At 43.1% G+C, this 24,369-nt stretch overlaps 2 protein-coding genes across 3 annotated transcripts in view; one reads left to right on the top strand and one right to left on the bottom strand.

Moving 5' to 3' along the window:
* Window positions 1-166, bottom strand: part of SMARCA1 (SWI/SNF related, matrix associated, actin dependent regulator of chromatin, subfamily a, member 1) — a 34,295-nt gene extending 34,129 nt beyond the window's left edge. The window contains exon 1 of the mRNA XM_053955655.1: window positions 71-166. Coding sequence (XP_053811630.1) covers window positions 71-151 — 81 coding nt within the window. The 5' untranslated portion in view covers window positions 152-166. The remainder of the gene's footprint in view (window positions 1-70) is intronic.
* An 11,762-nt stretch (window positions 167-11,928) lies between these two features.
* GAB3 (GRB2 associated binding protein 3) overlaps window positions 11,929-24,369 on the top strand; it is a 65,750-nt gene continuing 53,309 nt past the window's right edge. For both annotated transcript variants that reach the window (XM_053955921.1, XM_053955920.1), the window contains exon 1: window positions 11,929-12,259. In XM_053955921.1, the coding sequence (XP_053811896.1) occupies window positions 12,188-12,259 (72 nt within the window). In that variant the 5' untranslated portion in view covers window positions 11,929-12,187. The remainder of the gene's footprint in view (window positions 12,260-24,369) is intronic.

The following is a 24,369-nucleotide window of genomic DNA, read 5'->3' as shown; positions in this document are numbered from 1 at the left end:
CAGGAGGGGGCGAGCGGGCCGGGCTCCACCACCCGCAGGGCCCCCCCCCCCCCCCGGAGCGGAGCGGTACCTCCTCGGCGCCGGGCTCCTGCGCGGCGGCCGTGGCGGAGGACGTGGAGGCGCGGGGCTCCTCGCCGGGGCCCGGGTCCATGTTGAGCTCGGCGGGCGCCGGAGCCGCGGGGGGGCGGGGGCGGCCCCACCGCCCCTCGCGCCGCGCGGCCCCGCCCCTCCGCCCGGCCCGCGCCGCGCGGCTCTCGCGATAGCCGGGCCGGCGCGCGCCGGGGCCACCGCGGCTCTCTGGGCGCTGCACAACGCCGCAGCCTGGGTTGGGGTCGAGTGGACTTTATAGATCATCTTGTTCCACCTCCCCGCCATGGGCAGGGACACTTAACGCTATCCCAGGTTGCTTCAAGCTCCATCCAAGCTGGGCTTGGGCACTTCCCGGGATCCAGGGGCAGCCACAGCTTCTTTGGGAAACCTGCGTCAGTGCCTCACCACCCTTGCATTAAAGAATTTCTTACTAATTGTTAATCCAAATCTCTCCTCTCAGTTTGAAACCGTTCCCCCTTGTCCTTTCTGCCCCTGTACAAAGTTGCTCTCCCCCAGTCGCGAGCCCCTTCCAGAACTGACAGGTTTCAGTGAGCTCCCCGCAGCGGCTCCAGCTGGGGCCGAGCAGCGCCGTCTCAGCTGTCCCTCAGCAGAGGCGCTCCAGCCTCCAGACCTCCGCCGTGTCCCTGTGATGCCGGGGTGGAGGTGACACCGGAGCAGGGCAGAGGGCCGGGATCCCGTCCCTCGGCCTGCTGCCTCCGTGCTTTGGCTTCATCCCAGCAGTTCCGAACCCTGCTGCAAATGGCAAGTGTGCGCTTTCCTGAACCGCCCCAGGCGGCACCAGAGAGAAAATCATCTGCTAACCTCTGCAGGTCTAAGGGGTAGCAGTGGAGCTCACAAAGCAAAAATAGCTTACAGGATTTCTTTTTTTTTCTTTTTTTTTTTTTTTTTCCTGGGCGATTTTAAATTCAGCAGTGTTTGCATATTTCTTTTGAAAATTGCAATAATGAAGCTGCTCAGTTTAGTTGCTGGCCATGCACGTATTAATGACTGTCCATGCAAGGTACTCAGATTTTCAGCTGCTGAGCTGTAATTTTGCTCACACTGCTAAAGAATCCCAAAACAGTCCTTGAGCTGGTAGAGTTAAAAAACATAGCTCCAAATCAGCCATGTTCCCTGGTGATTACTTACAAAGGCAGTAGCATGAGCATTTTGTCCAGTGGCAGCAATGAAACCTTAGCCCAGTGGGCAGAATGAGCAAAAAATGCTATTTCAGTCCAGTAAAAAGCTCAGTAGCTGTATGAATCCTTTTGCATAACTCAACAACTAAGCTGAGCAAATGGGTTATTGCAGATCTCATACGCTGCATTTAGAAAAACTTCTGAGACCTCTATTCCATCTATACATTGGTTCCAGTGAAGTGCCAGTAACATATGTCTGAACTGTTTCCATGACTGCCTGATTACTCTGAAATTCAGTATCTACTTTATGGCCCATCATAGAAGCTCTAAGCTCCAAACTCCCCTTTTTCATGCTGTGAAACAGCTTCAAAGCACTAACAGTGCTGTTCCAAATTATTTAGCACCTTCTGTATATGCTGCATCGTCCACAAAAAAGCGAGGCCCACAGCATCTGCAGAAGCCCTTCCACGTGATTTATTTTAAAAGCTTTGGGAAGTATATTTTTCATAGAGCAGTCGAGAAGAGTGATGTGACTGGTTTTGAAAGAGTACTCCAAATAGCTTTTCCAAGCAGCACTCTGCAGAAAATGAAGTTTACCATTAGCTATGAGAAAGTCTCTAAGGTGGGAAAATTCCAGTCCATGACGTGGTTGTTCTTAACCTTCAGAGCAAATAGCGCACTAACCACTTTTAATATCTGACTTTCCTTCTCTACTTTCAAATGCTTGAAGCTTCTGTTTATGCAGAACACTCTCAAGTGTTTGTCACAGCTTGTTTTTTCCTTGGAATTCACAGGAACATTGCATGCTGTACAAAACAATCGAGCTGCTGCTTTCATGAAAGATCTCTTTTGGCTATTTTTTGTTTGTGTGCTTCACATTTGCATTTGACACTTTGCAGAGATGTTCCTAGCTCTTCTCTTAGACTATGCTGTGTATTCCTTGTGGATCTACAGCAGTGCTTGAAAAAAAAATCACTTAGTCACACAACAGAATTATAATGTGATAATCTAATTAATTATTTTTAAAAAGTAGGAAGTGCTTTTTTGTACTTACTTTGTATACTAGATTTTGTTATCATATTTGAAAAATTCTACCAAATATATCCTCTTTTTTTTTCATGTGTTGGGAGGGAAGGTGCTAGTTGTCCTGTTAACATTGTAGATTTAGCTCTTAGCTCCTTGTTTTCCCAGGTTTATTACTCCCTATTTTACAGTCTGCCAGATATAATCACCAGGGCTGAATGTGTGGTCTCCTACACCCCAATTTAGCAGGCCTCCTCTGCCCATCTCAGAAAGATGCCACATACTGTATGATGAGAATTATGTTTTCTTGTCGGATTTATAAAGAGAAATTGCAGGCTCACTGTTACCCACTTGTATGTTTTAAACATTGCTGAAATATCTAAAGAGCTGATAAGATAACAGATCCAGTGACAATTTTATGTACTGTCCAGCTAATTCCGTAAGATTTTAAAATTTTGGACAGTGATTACTCAACCTTTTCCAACCTGTAGCAGTTTTCATTTCTCCAGCACAGATATAACTGGGTTTGGGTAACTTCTTAGTATTCTGTGGAATTGATTTCTAGGCCAAGTTGCTATGCAAGCCCCTTTGTGTGAGTTGATAAGCACTGGACCTGTACCCCAGCAGGGTTGAATTCACGAGAACAAATAAACTCAACACGCCAAGAATCTGCCAAATCCATGCAAGGCCACCAAGGTAGCAACAGGTTTGTAACTCAGCTGAAGACCAGTGGCTGTGGCTGCTAACTAGAAAGGAAGTGAGAGGATTCTGTAGGCACCTGCTGAAAAAAGAGGAGTGGTCTTCAGAGACCTTCTGAGCCCCTTGCTAAGCAGGCGGGGTTGTCCTCGCAGCTGTCACACCAACCAAGAAACTCAAGTGCTGGTGAAATGGAACCATGTGAATGCACCGTGAGGATGGTGATCTTCTGGTGAACAGCTTGAATAATAAAATATGTGTTGGGTATGAGTTGTGATGTGTGTCTTTGCAGACTCGAGAATCCGATTTCCAAGCGGCAGTGCCGCTGTCAAGTTCCACCAGGTGGCAACACCGACCTGTACTGAGCTGCGGGAGTGCTGACAAGGGGATCCGGCAGCCTGAGGACTATCTGATGTGAATGCTGCTCAGTCTTGAAACCAATTTGATCAGGAATAGGAAAAAAAAATACTTTGTAATAATAAATAATACATAATCATAAATAATAATAAAAATTGTAATAATAAAATTATTTAAATAAATAAAACTTTTATTTGTTGTTGTTTAATTACCTCTTTAACTGTATCATGTACATATAGCACTTTCCCTTAGAATGGCAAAAGGGTTTTCTTAAGAAGGGCTTTGGGAAGGTTGTATCCTGTTACTCTGGGATCTGTTCACTCCCACATGCACATTCAGGAGGTTCTCCAAAATCCACTTGTAGGACACTGGTCATTTCTAGCTTAATTGTACCAGCAATTAACTTTAACCACAACTGTGCAATACATGTTAACTGTAAGCAATGAACAGCTTTATAATTCAGAAACCAGCAGGATCTGGAAGTAACATAGCTGTCTCTGGAGTATTTGCAAGTTGACTTGAATAGTTGCCACCTTTATCTCCATGCCTACATCAGCCTCCAAGTGTGATCAACCACAGTAACCACATGTTACCCTGACTGCAGCAGTGCTACCATCTTGCTTAAAATGCTTATATCAAGTGTTGCTATTTTAATATTGCTGTTAGTAAGAGGTTATTTCTCTACAAGTAACCTTGGCTATATCCAGTAGCACAATTCTATGCATTCTTGCACTTACCTCTTTCATTCAGCTCTTTATTTTACAGGTTCCCTTCCAAGTTTACTAACTTCAGGGTTCCAAATTATTTTCTTGTTCATAGGATTAGAAAGAAGCCTAGGACTCCTCCTCTAGAGCTTACAATAAAGAAGGTACTTCTCAAATGTGCTCTTGGTTTATGTGCCATTCATTTGTAAGCCAAGTTTTGCTGAAGAGCCATTTCTGAGGATGTCCATGGCTGCAGGGCTTTGCAGGAGCCGAGAGATGAGAGCAGCCCAGTTCATGGCTACAAACAAATGCTCCCTGATTCTGCATCAGTAACAGGCAACAGTAGACTTGACATTGAGTATTCTTGTAGAAAAGGGTTTGGGTTTTTTTTGTTGTTGTTGCTTGGGGGTTTTGTGAGGGGTGGTTTTTTTTGTTTGTTTGGTTGGTTTTTTTGTGTGGCTTTTTTTGTGTTTTTTTTTTGTTTGCTTTTTGTTTGTTTGTTTTGGGTTTTTTTTTGGTTTTTTTTTGTTTTTTTTTTTTTTTTTGTGGTGCAGGTTTCATATCCATACATCAGTTTTCTGTATCAAGTTTCCATTTCACCCAATGGAGAGTCTCTGGCGTTGCCAATAGGGTTTGCAAATGCAAGACCACATTCAGCATTGGGAACTATAACAAAATAGCTAATGTGTCCTTTATATCTGGTTCAAAGTGTTGATAGCTGTACAAATACTCTTTGTTTTTACAACTTTATCCCATTATTGCATTGTTAATCCAGGCTTTAGTAGCCAGAGCTTTGTTGTGGTACTGGAAAGTCTTCTAATATCCCTGTATTTCACAACTACACAGTTTTTTGCCTTTTTTTTTTTTTTTTTTTTTTTTTTTTTTTGGCTGTGTGTTCATTTTTGCACTGAGAGTGCCAGGAGCTCTCACAGTTTGTGTTCCTGACCCCTTGCATTGTTACTGGTGTTTCTGCAGGTGAGCAATGGGTTAGTTCTAGATTCTAAAAAACAAAATTGATCCTAACAAAGAGAGTTGCTATTTTTTCCTCAAATCAGCCCAGCAAAACAACTCAACTGCCCACGCACACAGGGGCCAGTGCCAATACAGCAGCAAAACAGATCTACAGCAAGATGAAGGGTGGGATTGCAGCCACACTAATTTGTATCAGTTTAAGCTACCACAACCAGGCTTTAATAAACAGTTTTACAACTGTGTATTCTGTCCTGAATGCCAGATTTTGCCCACCTCCAAACAATGATGTCATCCAGATATAACAATGATTGGTGATTCCTTTGGAGATCATATTTTCTGCTGTAATAAGCTACTACTTTGCCAAAATCTGAGCACTGTCTCAAGAAGTCCCCAACCAGAAGAGCACTTTAAAAGAGATTTTAGATCCAAGCAAAAGCTGTCAAAAGTTTCTTCCAACTGAAATAAAACTGAAGCATAATTTGCCACTCCCTTCAATGGCATCTTTTTCTCCCCTAACCTATGCAGTCATATTGCAATATTGAAAACCTATAAATAAACTGTTCCTGACAGAGTATTATAAAATTTGGAATGTCTGTGAGAATCCAGTGAGCAGGCTGATGCAGTACAGCCTTTAACTCTCTTAAATGTTTCTTCACAAAGAATTGTCTTACTTCTTTGCCCAGAACAAATTATCTCTTAACCAAAAGCCTGTGGGTTTGATTTCACACTGATCACAAATTATTTGTAAACATAACAATTCTTGTTTAAAGGTTTTAGCATGCACCAGGATTTCCTTTGAACACAGGAAATGCACAAAAGGATGCTGCAAAGTACTGCCTCCCTTAGCCTTGCAAACATGGCAGATGCATTCCATAAGCCAAAAGCCATCACTTCAGTTACCACAGGCTTTACCCTGCTGTGAAAATACTTGTAATCTTCTCCTTTATATCTATTTTTACTTGCAAACATCTACACACTGTGAAAAACTACACTGAAGCTATTATATTTTCCAGAGTACTATCCATTTCTGCTGAGGGGTCTGTTAGACAAAAGTAGTTTATCCTAGTCCACATGGGATATGTGTCTGCTTTTCCCCTTGCTGTCTTTTTTTTTTTTTTTTTTTTTTTCTTTTTTTTTTTTTTTTTTTTTTTTTTCCTGCTATTTTGCTTCCCTGACTGCCTGGGCCTTCTTTCTTCCTCATCCTGTACTAATTCTTCCTTTTTTGTAACAGTCTCAAACACACAGCTGCCATCAAAACAATCCCTCCTTTCCTGCATTTGCATTCTTCACACAGAGCAACCTTTTACACACAGAAATCTGGTCTCTTTGCTGTATTTTGATGTGTTGCTTTATGCTCTATTTGCTGTATTTTGCTCAATTCAATCATAATTAAAAGTTAATTGCCTAGAGAAGGTCTCTCATCCACAGTTCTGCCATCAGCATGAAAATTTCTCCCAAGTGTAACAGGTTGGGTTCCTATTTATTTTCAGGTATTTTTGGGCAATCTAGAGAACAGAAGCAGGCAGTGTCCTCTGTTAATTCTCCTGGGTTCATTTTCTTATCACTCCAGAGTGTTCTCTGGTCTCAGCAGGACAATTTGTGGGAAGTTGAGACCCATCCTCCAGCTCATGGTGGGTCTTCCACCTTTATGAATCTGAAAATAGCTAGACAGATATTTTTTCATCTAAACATAAAACTAGAGACTTCTTTTTCCATCTCTTTCTTCAGGCCTACCTGCAACCCTTCTTTAAGCTTCCCATCCAAATTCAGGCTGCTCCAGATAGTCTGGAGTAAACTGGTCTCAGCAAATCCTCACTTTCAGGATATTGAAATTCAAATAATGATTTGTTATTTCTGATCTGGAAGAGACATATCATAATCTTGATGTCAAATAGATTATTTTGGATTCCTTTAATAAAGTAAAGAAGTTCAAATTGCCCAATAATGTAGACCTCACGTGTGAACTGAGTACCGATCATGAAAAATGAAGTAGATTTTTCTTAACTCATAAAAGTAATTAGGACAATTATAATAGAAATTTTAGATCTTTAAGAAAGTCTTTGTATCTCTTCCCTCAACTGCAAGGATTATTTGCTGACCTTGAGGGGCCAGTAATAACATTACCCCATGAGAAAATCCTCACAAAATGTTTGCTACTGATCCACATGTGGAAAGGAACAGCCATGACTTACTTCATCACCTGTGTAGACATCATAAAATTGTTTACTAGTCTGCAAACAGAAGCTGAAAATTGGAAAATCCACATTTTTTAGTGTGTGCTTTTGTGGATAACAGAGAAGAGAGAAACCTCTAATCTGGCAAAAGAGCCAGGGAAGAGGTTTGAACCAAAGTGAACCTGTTTGTTGCCACTCCCACTTCAGAAAAAGACAGTTTTACATTTGCAAATAAATGTACTATTCAGCAGAACTCCAGTCTTCCACCAGCTACTTTCCTAAACAGGAGATTTTCCTGTGTGATGCTGGATGTCTGCTGCTGTTTCACAGAGGAGGTTGGTGCCAGAGGGCGTTGGTCTGTTTTCTGAAAGGGATTGACAGAGTTCTCCCGATGTGTCATGAGAGCTTTTGGTAAAATTAGATTCTGCCCTGTCCACAACAATAAAGGCTGTCCCCACATGCAGCTTACATAGTTCATAGCTTCCTGGAGCAAAACCACAGCAACGTTCATCTGTTGTCTTTTTTTTCTTTTCACAATGGCTCCTGCTCTGAAATCAGGTGTCTGCCCATGGCGTGTCACTGCCACCAAGGTCCTGGGGGTGACAGAGCACGAACCAGGCAGAATATATTCATCAATCAAGCAGCACAGTGCAGATGGGTCAGCATCACCCTGGGCCCATGGTCAGGCTCCAGTTTTGGTAGTTAATTGTTTAAACAACAGCAATAAATTGTGACTGTGGATCTGAGTGCATTCCTCCTTTAGACCTGATTTGTATGGTGAGGACAGGCTGTTGAAAGGAAGAGCAGGGGCTGAATTATCCCGTGACTTTGCTAAATTTGTCCTTGTGAATGGAGAGAGAGAGAGTGAAATACTTGTCTGCAGGGGGGAGCAAAGTGGTAACTGTCAGGAACAGCTGGAACATATATACTGTGTCATGTCTTTTTGTGGCACTGGGCTTTTCTGCTTGCTGAGAGAATGCTGCAGAGGCATGTTAGCATTCTGCTGAGTAAGTGTGGTGCGAGTTCCATATGTAAACAGGGATCAGTTGCTAGATGAGAGAAAAAGGCTGTTCTCCCAGGGCTATGGCTGCCTCTTGCATGCACCTCAACCTTCTCAACGCCTGCGTGGTGTTGTAAATTAAATGTGAGGCTAGATTCTCAGAAAACTATCTGCTTGTGGAAATGTCAGTTGAGATAAACTCTGGCATCTCTTCTCCTTTTATACCTATAAATTTGTGAATGAAATAAATCCTTCTGATTTTTTCCATCCTCTCTATCCTGATTATCCATTTGTGCACAAGGAAATAAGAACTTTCACTACTCTCAATATTAATTATGACAGCACCAGTTGCTGTGCAACATAGAAATGGATAAGCTTAAATTGCAGACTTAACTTCTGTCAGTGGTCTGTCAAGTCATGAAGGAGTTTCCCATCAATGCAAGTAGCCATGGTGTTCTCTTCTGCTTTATTAGTGTAGTTTTCCTCTGAAACACCAGTAGCCTAAGTTAGGAAATGATCTGAAAAAGTTCTGATCTTTGCTAGAGGCACATATGAGGTTAGTCTGGTGAGGGCGGTGTTGGTTTGTGTGGCAAGGTTTTGACAGCAGAGGGGCTGCAGGGGTGGCATCTGTGAGAAGCTGGCAGATGCTTCCTCCATGTCCAACACAGCCAAGACCAGCTGGCTCCAAGACAGACATGCCACTGGCCAAGGCCAAGCTGCTCCATGACAGTGGTAGCACCTCTGGGATAATGTACTTAGGAAGGGGAAAAAAACCTGTTCAGCAGTAGAAGAGAGGATTGAGAACTTTCCATTCTATTTCCAACATCAGTTCACCCTCGACATATGTCTTCAACTGTAAGATTTTTAAAACAAAGACCCTGTCATTCACCATCATGATGATGGATTTAAGAAAATAATTTCATTATTTAAATGTGGCTGAAAAATTTGTGTATGGATCAGGACAAAAGTGAAATCCCACTTCTTCCATCAGGATGAGAAACCATTAATTTTTAAGCCTGTTATTGTCAAACATGCATGAGTGCTACATTATCAGCACAGTGAAAGTTGTCAGTGTAAGAAAATAACTTTATTTGCTCTTTTAATGTTTGGAGCACAAATACCAAGAAGGCAACAGCAGCTTTCATAACAAACACGTTAACCCCCACATGCTCTGCTTAATTATGGCTTCCTGTATTTCTCCTCAGGCTACTGGCACCACAAGTAAGCTGGCAAAGATTTTATTTATTCTGAATGTGCTGAGTGCAAGTGGCCGGGCAGGTGCTTCACAGGCAGCGGAGCCATTCCAGCAGTTCCAGAGGACAGGAGCCTCTGACAGAGGAGTGACACATCGAGCAGGGAACAGAATCACTGCACCCCTCCCTGTCACCATGGCTACCACTCAGCAGGCGGGTTTTGGGCAGAAGTGCCAATTTAAGCAACTGCTGATTTCTTCTTACTGCCCCTGCATCACCCCCTCCCTTGATAAGGTATGTGCTATTGCAGGCCACAGCATTTATCAGATCAGGAAACTAGTCCTGATACAGCTGGAAAATAATCTCTCTCCTTTTTTGACTCATTCTTTTCCAAACAGTCAGGTTTGTGATTCAGTTCCTCATGTAGACTCACAAATACACCATGTCTGCACAGTGAGCTGATGTCAGAAGTGCAGGGACAAGGATGGGGACTGCTGGTGATTTAAGCATCATTATCACCGAGCACAGCAAAGACAGAGCCAGAGCTCTCCCTAAGGCTGTGGTCTGCTATTCAATGTTTAAATTCATTTGGTAGCCCAGGCTCCTTTTTCCCCTGTCCTGTCCCCTCCCCATTCCCTCTGCTGCCTTTCTGCAAGTGGTTATGCAGCTGCACAAGGGAAGCCATCTGTCTGAAGCATGATCCAGTAAAAAATGGATATTGTTAGGACAGTGCAGGGATAACACATGAAGTGTTATCCCAACTTATTTTATTTTGACATTTGGACGTTTTAAAGCCTTTCGCTTAAGGCTACTGTATCTGTCAGGGTGTCAAGGAAAGTGTGACTTTCTTTCCCTAAATAAGTTCCATGGCTGGATATATCTCTTCAGGAAGAAGTGTTGCAAAGCCTTGTTCACAAACCTGCTATTAAACATGTGAAGTTGTTAAAACATCACTGTGGGTAATGAATAAATGGAGCTGAGTGAAGGTGGTAGTAGAATAGAAGGCTGGGAATTAAATAATACTGTAAGACTGCATGAAAGCCATTCTCAAACAGAAACATACCTAAAAAAGTCAGAGCACATTTGAAATATGCTTATAGTTTATTTATTTATTTATTTATTTATATTATTTATTATTATAAGATTCTTTTGAGACCAGTGATAATGTAAAGCACTAGCAACAGGAATCTATGAGTTTTGTACAGATTTATTTTTATTTTTATGTGAATTTACACAGGGCCTATATTTATACAGTTATGTCATTTATAGTACATATTATATTAAATATAATAAATACGTATTCCAATCACCGTTTTGCTTAAAAACTTGAAAAACACGTTTCTAGCTTGTGTGATTCAAGAAGTGACACTGCAAGCTGTTGTCAGCCTGCCCTGCCAAAGAGCCCCGGCAGAGACCTGAATAATTCTGTGAAAACATTAAACTCTGCCGCGGGCCTGCTGGTGCTGATCACACCACGCAGAGTCCGGCTGCCCTGCGAGGGCTGTGCCTGGCCAGGGGCACGAGAGACTCCTCTGAAGTAACAGACTCATTAAATCAGTGAAGAACCACTGCGTCCACTTTAAGTTAGTCAGAGTTTAAAAAGTCTTCTGAAAAATGAACAGAGATTGCCCTGTCCTTGAAAAGGCAAGAGTTTCCCACCCTGGAAAGAGGCACAAACTACAAGGAAATCAGCAATATTATGCACTCTGTGGGTGTATTTTTAGTTGTGACATGGGAGTGGCAGTCTCCTTGAAGTCACTTTCTGAAAAAGGACGTTTCTAAAAAATCTGTGATGATGAGAGCAGAAAAATCAAGTTTATTCCTATTAAATTCGTACAGGGGGCTAAATGCTCCAGGAAAAAGCACTAAATCCACAATCTAACGAAGCTTGTTAGACGTTGGAAGCTGTAGTGGAGGTTTCAGTGGGGACTAGCCCCACCGGCCCTGGTTTTGCCTCCCGCTGCGGCCAGAGCCCTTCTCGTGCCGGGTCCCCACGGGGACCTCCGCGGTCACCGCTGCCTCCGCCGCTCCCACGGCTCAGCCGCGGGGCTCGCCCACCCCGCTCCGCCGGGCAGGGGCTGCCAGCATCCGCGGGGCTCCGGGCAGGGGCAGCCGGCATGCCCGGGGCGCAGGGCCGGGCCGTCCGGGGCGATGCTCGGGAGCCGCTGCCGCTGCCGGCGGTGTCGCAGCCGGCGGCGCCGAGCCCCGGCCGCCCATCACGTGCTCGGTGTGTTGCATTGTGCTGGCGGCGGAGGGAGGGCTGGCCGTGTCAGTGATCAATGTCATGACTTCTTCCGCGGGCTGGAGCCGCAGCAGAGCGCAGCTAAAGGAAGCTGATTGCCGCGGTGCGAACTGGCCGGGAACAATACACACACACACACACACACACACAGACACACAGACACACAGACACAGCCGCGCACCCGCACGGGCGGACACACGGCCGCACGCACCGGCGCGCACTCGGGCGGACACGGCGCGCACACACGCACGGCCAGGCACACGCGTCCCCGCACACACACACACGCTCACATCCCCGCGCACACTCACACACACTCAAATCCCGCACACACACACTCAAATCCCGCACGCACACACTCCCATCCCCGCACACACACACTCAAATCCCGCACACACACACTCCCATCCCCGCACACACACACTCAAATCCCGCACACACACACTCCCATCCCCGCACACACACACTCTCACATCCCAGCGCGCACGCAGGCACGCACGGACGGACACACAGCGCACACACACCCGCACGTAACAAGTACACACGCACTGGCAGCCCGCACCCTGGCTCCCGCTCCGCCGCTCCGCGCCCGGGGGGAAGATGAGCTCGGGGGACGTGGTTTGCACTGGATGGCTCATCAAATCACCCCCCGAGAAGAAACTCAAGAGATACGTAAGTGCAGAGGTTTTGCTGATATTTTTTTCTCGCTAAAGCGGTTTCGGCATGTGCTCGCTGTCTGACTCTTCCTTTGAAATCTCTCACCCGTTTCGGCTTCGCCTTGGACCAAAACAAAAAGAATTCCAAGTCCATGCGCTTATGGAGTATTTTAGTTTCCACCGATATTCTTGTGCCCTCTGGAATTAACCTTTCCCGGCTTGTAAGATTATAGTACTTCAGCTGTTATGCAACATATTTTAGGTTAAAAACCACATTTCGGTTTCAGTTAACGTTGCCGTAACTAACAGAATTGTTGTAATAGAATTGCAGATGTCACTTTTCCAGGGACGGACAAGAACATCCTAAAAGGAAAGGGGAAAAAAAAAAAAAACAAACCCAAACAGCCAAAATTCTAGTAATTTAAATTCTGAGGCTTGGCTTTGTTAAGATGCTCTGTAATTTCTATGACACTTGCTAAAGGCAACATATGCAATAGTTTTATTTACCAATGCCAGATGCTGTTGTTAACAGAAAGCTTCAGAAAGCTTTTTGGTTTGTGATAAAGAGGTGCTGGAAGATGCTGTGCTGTAAAGTTCCTGATAGATGAAAGGTGAAGAGGGCTGGGGAGAAGAAGCGAGCCCTGCATGGAGATCTGCAACTGCACTATGGGCCCCTTGTTTCATTCTCTGCTTGCCTGTTTGTCTGAAAAAAAAAAAAAAAAAGGATGTGTGTGGCAAACATAGGAAACTGTCTCATTGCAGGGGTGCGAGGAAAGCACTCCGGGTAGGAATAAATGGCCCTTAAAAATTTGCTTGGGACAGCATTAACAGTATAAGCCCCTCATGGGCCATTTTGCATACTCATTTGTGGTGGTTCTTCATCAGGCATGTTGTTATGTTCTGCTGTGACACTTTTGGAATCAGTAATACCCGTTTGAGTCATGCCCTTCTAACCTGACTTCCCCTGGAGCTCTGCACCGTACTCGAAGGATGCCGCTGGCCGTGTCTCTGGCGTTCCGAGCCGTATGCACAGCTTACATCATTTGTCGTGTTCACTTCTGTTTATCAGCATTTTCTCTGGAGTGCTGATGTTAGCTTTTCCCGGTAATATGAGGCATAACTGTCTTGTGGAAGAATATGGTGGATATCGTTTGGTAGTGTATTTTCTTCTTTGGCTAAAAACTAGCAGAAAGGATAATTTACTAATGTTGGAATTATTTTTAACTTATTCCTAGCCAGAGTTTCTTCCTGTAGACCACAGTATTGCACTGAAGTGGCTGAATATTTGCTTTGTTCAGTTAGCATTTTCCAATTCTAAAATAACCACTATGATGTGTCTCACGGGAGCTGCAAATACATTATGGGCATCTCATTTTTGCTATATTTTGTAACGAGTGTACTAATAGCACTGTATGGCAGGCACAGTGTAAGAGCCACTGATTCACCCAGCTGGTATCATTAGTAACTCTGTCAGTGAAGCTATTTTTGATGACTCAATATTCATAAAAGGGCAAAGTAGAGAAAACAGAATGTGATAAAGCTGGGATTTGAAAGCCCCCATTATACAGTCAAGATAATAGTCACAACAGGGGCTCTGATCAGCTCACAAGGCTACTTGCAGTCTGCTCTGCTCAGATTTTGCACTACAAAACCAGGGGAAATTTGGTCTCTGTTATTCTCCACACACCATTAGATTAGCCAGATCTCTGCAGATTAAGCTTTGTTTTCTGGTTAGGAGGATAAGGATAAAGATTTATTATTTGTCCATAATAAAGCAGAAAGAAACCTGGTGCAAGTACAGCAAAGCTTAATGTCCTTTCTCATATGACTGGTTACACAGTGGATGCTAGAAACCAAATGGAAATTGTCTCTTACCTGCTGTAAACTACTTCTTCCCTATTTTTCGTAGAGTTTCACCAGCATGGCAGCTCGTGCATCTTGCACTGGGGTAGCAGATAGCTCAGGCTGAACCACAGTGACTGCTTAAAAACAACAGAACTTTAAAACAATGCCTGTTTAAACTGACTTCAGTAGGTGTCAAGTGTCAACCGCCTACAGGAGAATGGTGTTGGCTCTGGTTCTGAACTGACAACATACATAAATCCCCGAGTTCAACACCACCCTTTGTGTTCAGCTGGAAAAGCCCATGGTCTGGGCCGACGCTTCCAGGGAGCTTCAAGTGCCAGCTTGGCCGGCTGCTCATGGGACCTCTCGTACGCTGCCCAGCCTCATTTGCTTTCATGGGGTTGTCTCCCAGTTTACATTTTCCTGAGTTTAGCATCCGGCCTTTGTAAGGTCTGACCTGAGGGTCCAGTGTTTTACACACAGATAAATTCTTAATCCTTAATCTATTACATCTCTCACTAAGAAAATCCATTTAATTTCAGTGGAATATGTGATTAAAAGATCAGAAAAAGCAATGAATTCCGGTTGTGAGACTGGGAACTGCAATAGTCCTGCTGAAGCCACTGGGAATATCTGCAGTGTTTATAAAATTAAACAAATTATTCTTTCCAAGACTGGAGCCTAAATACCAAAGTATACCTTCATTTATATTTGTTCTCTGGTGAAAGGAATTAGATTTTCTACACATTATCAAGACAGAATTTGCCTCTAGGTAAGCAGAACATTATTTTCAAAACTTTGAAAGTGAAAAGCAGGTGTTAAGAGTCTATATTTTTCCTGTAATGTCTTACAAAGCCGATGCTCTTAGTAACACTATTCTTAGAAGTGTCTTATCATTCCCTAACAAAGGCTGCTGTCTTGCATGTGCAGGAAACGAACATGAGATTAATTACCCTAGTGTAACTTTCTGTAAAAACAGAGAGCTTAATGCTAAACACAAAGAATTCGTTAGAAAGCACAAGGAGCTTTGCTACATCAGGCAAATACTCTAATAGTGATTTAATGGCATGGACAATGCTTTTCTCTCAGTCTGATACTTGAACCATGAAACCACCACGTCAGCCTATCTAAAGAGGCTGTTGTGCAAGGAGTCTCCCAGGAGAGTATTTGGTGTGTGTTGCAGTACTTTGTCCTCTAAGTGTGACCCGAAAGCTGGGCTGCTTTCATTTCCCCACTTGGTTCCAGCTTTTCTCACCGACCAGGTCTGCGTGGGCCTGAGGAGTGCCAGGGAACAGCCAAAGCTGGGGGGAAGCTGGGTATGGGGCAGGAGACAGAGAGGAAGAAGCTGCTCACAAAAACTAAGAAGTGGTGGTGATGGAGGTAAAGTCCATCCTGCTCTAGACCAAAAATCTTAAGTATCAGTCATAGCTTGACATTCAGCCCCACAGGAGGAAAACCCGCTGAAGATTTTTGCTGTTGGTGTTAGTGGATCAGTGAATACCAGCCTCTGTAGGAAATTAGATGTACTGGGGGAATCTGCTTCAAATTTGATGGGTTTCACAGTTCCTTATATTGGTGCTGAGTACATCCATCCCAATTCTGTAATGTCAGCACTGAATAGCTGGCTCCGTGGTAGTTTTCATGGGGAAATATATCTGATCCCTGACTGTTATTATTTGTTGTTTATTTGTTGGGGGAGGTGGAAGGAAGGAATGGTTTCATGGCCTTGAAAACAAAGGACTTAACACAGCCAGTGCAAAAAGTCACAATGAAAGGAAAAACAACATAACAGAAGGCCCAGAGAATGTCTACTGAAATAATGAGAAGACACATTGCTCAGGTGCTGACAAGAAGGAGGAGATGGGAATTTTAACACACAGCTAATTGCAACTTCTCCTCAAATCGCTGTCCCATTGTTTGTCACACCAGTGTGGAACAGCAGCGGTAGCTCCTCTGAGTGCCCTGCCAGTGTTTACTTGCTGTTAGCGTTATGTGGTTTGCAGTAGCAAAGGGCCATATACAGATGTTTGCTTGCTGTGAGTCACTGCAGCTCCATTTAAGTTAACGCTGTGCAGCTGTACCCCAGCTGAAGAGCTATTTTTAATCTTCAGTACTATACAAATTGATGAGGGAAGACCACTTGCTCAAAAAAGGACAAGTTTCCCGCTTTACTTGAGTGACTGATTTCTTCAAACATTGTTGAAAATCAAAATTCCTTGTCAGCATCTCTAGAACAAGAGTCCCAAATGGACTCCATATTAGAAAATGCAGCCTTGCTTCCTACTATACTTCTTCATGGAGTGTCTGGTCTTGGAAGACAAATAGAAGTGTAAATTAATGAATCCTGTGGCAAAAGCTGGTGGGGCAGAGCTCTTTGCTGCTGTGTCTGTGTGTGGGGCAGTAAGTGCTGCCAGAAGGACAGAGCAGAGCCCAGCCCAGCATCTCTGACCGTTGGGGGATCTGCCAGGACCCAACCGCAGCACACCAAGGCTGGGGGTTTAGAAGATAAGAGAATCTAGGCAACTTCTCCATTTTTAGCTGAAGTTCTGGTATTTATCAGGAGAACAAACAGGAAGTTACTAAGAAGAAAAAGTAAAGTAGAATTATGGAAGAGTTTGCTCGAGTAATAGGAACAGAGTGGCAGAGCACAGTGAAGGGCGGGTGGGATGGAGAGCATCTGCTCTCTGGTCCAGTATTGGGCTGCTGTCACCAGAGGACACTGCCACCCTCCCCTGAAAGAAATCCCCAAGTGCTTTGTGAGGTCAAATACTTCTTCTGGTTTGGGGTTTGAGGGAAGTTTCTGAAAAATATTAACAAGAAGAAACCTAAATTTAATTTTTATCCTTAAGTCTTTTTATTTACAGGTGCTTCTTACAAAGCCTTACCTCTTGAGTGCTGTCCCTTTTGAACAGAGAATTCTGACCACCTTTCATACTTTCCTGGAATAAATATCCCCAGCTCCCTGAGTTTCTTTAACCGATTTGCGCGGGTTTTGTAACTGTGGTTCATAGGCTGGGTGGAAGTAGGAGTCACGTGGGGTGCAGAAAGTTGTCAGAGCCCTTTAGCTCATTCCAGTTGTAAGTTTTGTGCCTGTGCTTTTTTCTGTTGTTACTTCATTTTAAAATCCAGTGTATATGCTGTCTGTCTGGTTTGTGTATTAAAAAAGAACTAAATTTTGAGAAAATGAAGGCTTTCAAACAGAAGCTCCTGTGTGGCAGTCTATATGTTCCCTCTCTGTGAAATCCAGTACAAATTGATCTCACTGGTAAAATAACAGCAGAATATTTATGTTAGGGAGGAGTTTCCATCACTGGAATTAAACATTTGTAATTAGCTACGTGCAAATCAGACCTTGTTTTGGTAGGCTAAATGTGATGTTTATTCTAGACCGTTTTCTTCCATTTTAATTATGTTTTGATAGTTTAAATGTAATGCTTAATGAGATAGGTTAACTTCTAAGAAAGAAATAATTTCTAAAAAACACTGCTGTTCTTGGCAACCTGTGTATCAGAATAATTTCCCTTGAACTATTTATTTGGGTGGAGCAATAATAGTCCTGAAGCCCCAGTTTAATCTTTGACTACATGTTTTCAGTGCACAGGAATGTCCAGCTATTGGTTTCTATTCAAAACAGAAACCCATAAGTTATCAGGTCTTTGCATTCAAAAATAGAGCCTTAAAAAAACACGCTGGTTTGAAATAGAGAAGGAACTGTTAACTCAAGTGGTAAATAAACGAGTGATGAAGTCAAATGGCTCAAAGGAAAATGCATTACAAGTTGTACTTTGGTGAAGTCTTTGTTGTAGCATGAAATCTATGGAAATACGAATAAACACATTACTTCTGCCAATGATGCATTAAAATGCTATGAATATTTGTTATGAAAATGTGATAGGTTTTAAGGGAAAGGGACAAGTTTATTCCTAAAATGTTACTCGTTGGAAAAACAGTAATTTTAATTGCTTTTTTGTCCTTTTCATTTGATTTGGAAATGAATTAGTAATGTGATAAGACAAGGAAAAAATGCTGGTTTTGAAATAAAATTTGCATGTCAAAACATGACATGCAGCCAGATAAAACACATTTCTTCTCTCTCATTTAATTGTTAAATAAAATGCAATACTTTAACTTTTCAATTTTTTTCTGCTTTACAATAATATCCTTGACTTGCTTCAGTTTGTGTTGCATCAAGAAAATAAACAAACAAGCCAACAAACACATAGCCATGCAAAACTCAATTCTAAAGTCTGCTGCAGCTTAGTATTTGTTCAAAATACCAAAACTGATGCCTAGTCTTTGTGCCAGAAAAATACTCCCTTTCTGAGGCTAATTCATTCATAGCTTTGTAATTGTTAGAATGAGACAACTGTTCTTAGAGATTTTGTTATTCCCTTCCCTCCTGATGCCAAAAACCCCACCTGACCCCTGCAGTCAAAACTGCATTGTAGCTTTCCACAAAAGCCCTGAACAGCACATTTCAGTTATCCAGGATCCCTTTTCATAGAGCATTTTACAGAAAGACAGTAAAATGTTATTAGCATGAATTTGAAATTACTTAAATGAGAGTGTTAATTTAAACTGAACTTAGATTGTCATATGAAAGTTTTTGGCTCATTTTTGACAATGTCTTTTTTAAAAGACAGTACTTTCTGTGAGGCCTGTTAGTGATAAATATTCATCCTGTGACTCCCAAGTCTTGAGACCGTGGGTTATGTATTCATATTTCTGTTGGACAGAATAATGGCCATAAGGGGACCCTTTCTAACTTTGCAACTGTTGTAATGTCAGCAGAGCACAGAGTTTGTGAACAGTCTGTTTTTGCATACCAGACTTGCAAACTGTTTGTAGAAGTTCAAGGATTTTACAGTTGTGGAGCCATTTTTTCAAGCTGACACGAACTGGTCGTGCCAAGGAGAAGCCAATAGTTCAGAGCAAGCATGAGCTATGTTTTACTTGCAGACTTCACAAATGGAGCTGTAAAGCCACGAGCTTTACCAAAGTTTTTCCTGGGTTTGGGAGCGCTGGGAAAGGCAGCTTTGTGTGCCTGCTGTGGAGCTGCACTTCCAGGGGCTGTTGCTGGTTCCACGGAAAAGCCCCCAGCACTCCGAGGTGACTGAGAGCTGATCAGATCACTGTGGGAGGAGAGGAAACATCCCAAGAGATGCCAGCTGAGTTTACAGTAGCAGTGAAGAAACAGTTTCAGGAGAAGTGATAATGCTCCTTGGCCAAGTGTTCACTGCTGTTCCAGCTACATCATCTGGATTGTTTACTAATATTTATAGTGGAAACTTTGCAAGCTTAAGAAGTTTTATTTTTAATAAGTTCAACATTTTGAACCCATCCTAAGAAAATAATTGCATTCTCACTGAGGCCTTAGGTTTAAAAATAAGAAGCACTCAAGTAGCTCAGGGAATTGGGTTTTTTGGATTTTCAAGTGCTTTGCTCCCACTGGAAAAAGGTTTGCAACATGTTTTGACTGGGTCCTCCCCTGACTCCAGGGCTGCTTTTACAGCTCTTCACTGGTTAACTTTCCTGGTAAAACAGTGAGATTTGGACTGTCAACTGAAAATGGGACTAGTACTCTCATTACTCTTGTTACTGTTTCACTTTATACTTTTCCAAATATTCCTTTTTGACAGATAACTTGGTGTCACACCAGCCTTGAGCTATGGATTATAAATGGTGAACTGTTTCTGAAAAGTGATGGAAAACCACCAGCTAAGCCCCATCATTATTTCAGAATCTTCCCCAAACTCCTGCTTTCATCTGCTCTGAGCCTGATAAATAGTCAAGCTGAAACATCATTAAGACAAACAAACAGAAAGGTTAGGGGACAATCAGATTGGCATAGGAAGAACAGGCTTCGTGGTGGTGACACTGCTTTGGTTCCCCTGTGCTTCCCTCTCCTTTGGGCTTGCAGACTGGAAGCCTAATAATTCTGGTATTTAAAGGAGAAAAAAAGTATTTATTGAAGTGTTACTAGACTGCAATGCTTTAACAGTTTTAATATGTTCATACTTTTTTTTTTTGCTTTGCTTTTTTTTCAAATTCACAACTGAAAGTACTGTTGCTATGTTACTGTAATGGTGTGTAGGCTGCTAAATAAATAGAGGGAGTTTAGTCCATGCCAGAAATAGAAAGCCAGGTCAAAGGTGACATTTGGGACATGTTGGGAAAAAAAAAAAAAAAAAAAGAGAATATATAATTATTTATTTCCTTCCTATTATTCTCTTCAGTCTCATTAACCCTAGACTACTTAGAAGGAAATTACAACAGAATTTCTGAGCATGTCACAGTATAAAAAAATGACACCATGGGAGTTGTAAGTCTTTTGGCTTTGTTCTTTGCAAGATCAAGTTTGCACAGTAAAACAGTGGCACCTCATGCTGCTGTGAATTGAGCAGGTACTTGGAGGTATCAAAGGACTCAGGGACTGCTGAAAATTCACTCTGCAAAGGCGTGCAGAAGGGAAAACCTGCCAGAGGGAGCAAGCTTTGAGGGAAAAAAAAACGCAGGAAATGCGAGTCCATTGTCCTTTTTGGGGTAGTCTGGCAGGCTCCCAAAGACCAGATACACAAAATGTGCTCGGGCTCTTTGTGAGTAGCCCCAGGTGCCTGCCTGCACCTCCGGCTGCCTGAACATCTTTGTGAGCCTGGCTTGTGAACCTGCACAAGAGCAGGGTCATTTCATGCTGCTCTGCTGCCTCTGTGTGCTCCTGCTGTAGCTGGGCACCACGAGCTGTTCAAGCCCCAGGGCTGATTCAGTGAATGGGGGCACTGCAGCCACTTGGGTGAAAAGTAGAGCCCAGCCCTCCCTCCAGCCGCGTGGGCTGAGGCAGAGGCACCCTTAGCCCAGGAATGAGCCCAGCAGCCTCCTTACTTGCAGAGGGAGGCCTCTGACTTTATTTCCAAGACGTTATGGCAGCTGCTGGAAGCTCAGGGCTCTGTTCCTTGAGCACCAAACCCTTGGCCCCACTGCTCCTGGGAGCATCAGTAGCTCTGAGCCCATGGCTGGAAGCTGCCAGACCTTCCCCTGGCAGGAGGTGGGACATGGAACCACGCTGAGCCAGGAGTTAATTTAGCAGATTTGTAATTAATCTGGAAGATCTTCTCTTTAAATATATATTTTTACTTATAAACAAGTTATTCACGTGACACAGTATGAGGCCTCTAATTTCTTTGTGTGTTAGGGAAGAGGTCCACAGTAACAGCCTTAACCAGTCCAGTGCATGCAGTCCTGTTAGAGATTTTGTGGTGCTATTTTTGTAGTTCCACCAATCTGTTACTTTTCTGCAAACAAACAAGTTCCCCCTATGGAAGAGACCTTTGGATTTGAAGCATTCCAGAAAATCCCACATTTAGCATAAAATTTATAGAAGAGGATTAAATTAGAGGTACAACGAGAGCCAAAGATGCAACAAGTCTTGATCCTAAATTGCACAAGTCTTAAAATTTTCTTTGTTGATGCTCCTTGAATGAAGGGATGGAACTTGAATGACTAGGAGCATTTCCTAATATGATGGATGTGAATAGCTGGTTTAATAAGATACTTTCCTATCTTCAGCCCCAAGCCAATCCCTACTGCCTTAGACCTCGGGGTGTGTCTGACTTTCTGTGTCAGAAAACAACAAGAGTTTAGGATCCATCAGAGTTGTTTATTTACTTTCATCACAAGTTTGCTGCTGCAATTGGTTGTTTTCTACCACAACCAGTATTCAGCCTCACTCTGATGGAGAGGGTATTGGAGGCTTTCTTGTCCCCTGTGGAGTTCAAACCCTCATTTGGACTCTGTCAAATCCTTTACCCTTGCCAGAGACTGCATTTATCTCGAACCCTAAAGTGCAATTACTATGATTTATCTCTCTTTGGAGTGAATAAGATTTTACCAGGCATTTTCTCCAAAGAAGTCTGCAGCTGGGAGAAGAGCAACCTACAGCCTGTCCTTTCCAGGGCTGTGTTGCATATGCTCAGCAAACCGCCCAGTTTTAGCCAGCAAGAGCAGCATTGCTGAGTGGAATGAAGGATGAATTATGCCCTCTGCAGTTCTGTTATGTTGTCCTCCTAAGGGAGCTATTTGCCTTTCATTGTATTTCCAGGTCCTTGAAATTATTTTCTAAAACTCGTAAGTAAACTTGTTTTGCTGGTTGGTAGATTAAAGCAGTTTACCCATTAGAGTATTCCAGATGGGCTGCAGGGATGTTTGCCTGTGCTCTTTGTTGGGGCAAACAGCTTGATTGTTAAACTGGAAGAAATTGTGCCAAGGCAGAAGCTGGCAGACATGGCCAGCTTTCAGATAAGCTGTAGTTAGCTGGATGAAGATTGAGCATGTTTACATTGCTGCTCTCAGTCAGTACAAGCTCCCCTGACTGTGGCACTTACCTTGTCGTGGGCTCAGAGATGCTTTAATGAAACTTGCCATTAGACAATTGGCAGCACAAGTTTGGGAGGTGAAGAGTCAAGGGGAGCTTGTATGAAGCTGTAGCTGTGCAGTCCTACCCAGAACACAGTGATGGAGAGGGGTAGTCCTAGAAATGCTCCCCAGTCTAAGGAATTATGAAGCTGTAGTTTAGCAGCCTCAGCTATGTGAAGACATCAGCAGTGGTTGCTCTGATTCTGATCTCCTCAGAGCTCACTGTGCACCCATAGACAGGTTTCAGTTTGACTTGTTTCTGGGGTTTACTGGATTTGGAAATGGAGCTGGGATCTCTGTGTGACCATATTGTTACAGATTTTAGTTCAGAGATTGGGGTTTTTTTTAAAGAAAGCAGATATTTTATGTGTCATCTATGCATATGAATAAAAGATAAGGAGCAGAGGAAAGCACTCAGATGTAAGACCTTACACTGTTAATGGGCATAAAGCCTAAGGTCAGTTTGTTGTAGGGCAGCTGGTCACTTCTGACTTCCAGCTTGGGTTGCTGCAGTCAGAGTACCTTTTTGAGTGGAAACATGGTTGTGCAGAATCACTCCAGATTTAGCTCATGGTGCACAATCTTTGTGGCTCCTTGCTAGGATAACAAGAAAAGGCACGTGAGCCTGCACAGCAACAGCAGCAATGAAATATGGTGTTGTAGCATAACTGAGTCTCTATCATCTAGCACAAAACTTTTTCCTTCCAGAGTCAAGTGCACCCATAAAGAACAGAAAGGCCAAGTAAATACTGGCTTTAATAAGCTGCTGGAATCAGGCAGGTGCAGAGTCAGACTGGAGGGTTGATGTGAAGCTTTCATTTGCCTTTATGAATTTGCACAAATGCGCTTGGAATACCTCTTTGTCCTCTATGAAAAGGTTTCATGTACAAAGTACTTAGACTCATCAGAAAAAAACCCCTTGAAATAGAAATGGTACCTCATGTTCCTCAGCAAAACAGAAGCTTAGAGAGAAAACAGAAACTAGAAAATGTAGTCTCAAATTCTAATCCATTATGACTATATTTATGGGGAACATTTAAATGATTGGAACTGTTTTCCTACATATTCCTTACTAGTAACAACAGTACCTTGTGACTGGTGATGTCTCATCACCTCTAAACACTGAACTTGAATGTCAGGTTGAGCTCAAGGCTTTTCTCTTTAGCTGTTCTACGAATTGGCCGAATGCAGAGCAAGAACAGAGCCGTGGTCCTCAGCAGCAAGGGATTGGGAAGAGAAAAGCAGGTAGGAAGATTTTGCATCCCAGTGAAACCCCCCCAAATCTGGCATTATTATCAGAGCCTCTGGTAGCTGGTAGAGATGGTATGTGGTATGGGAACTGCAGCATTTACCAGCTTGTGATTGGAAACTGGAGGCAATGAATGGATATGAATATGTTCAAATGCACAGTTTCAGTTCATTTTGTGTAACATCTCACTCACACAATTTTCCACAAAAAGATATTTCAGCCAGATAGAATTATGGTGAGAAATAAAAGCAGAGTTGCAGAGAAATTGGTAACTTCTTAAAAAGACTGAACTCACTGAAAAATCTCACTTTCTATTTGAGAGATTAAATCTATGCATGGCGCAGCCATTTTTGCTTTGCCTGGTATAAGGTTTACATGAGTCATGGCCAACAGTAGACCAAGCTACCATCCCCAGCTGGGGACCTAGAAATACAGAATGCAAAAGCAGATGCTGACTGCTGGCTGGGGGATTCCTGCATCACCTCTGAAATGATGACCCTGTTTGATGGAGCAGCACACAGAGTGCAGGCAAGTGCATGTAATGCTTCTCCCCAGGTGAGGGGATTGTCTGAGGGTGAAAGAGAATGCAAAGGCTGCCAAATACCTCCTGTCCTAGCAGCCAG

The sequence above is a fragment of the Vidua chalybeata genome, chromosome 14, assembly GCF_026979565.1.
Source record: "Vidua chalybeata isolate OUT-0048 chromosome 14, bVidCha1 merged haplotype, whole genome shotgun sequence".
Lineage (NCBI taxonomy): Eukaryota > Metazoa > Chordata > Aves > Passeriformes > Viduidae > Vidua > Vidua chalybeata.
The sequence above is the reverse complement of the archived record's forward strand: the minus strand, read 5'-3'. Positions and strand labels throughout refer to the sequence as shown.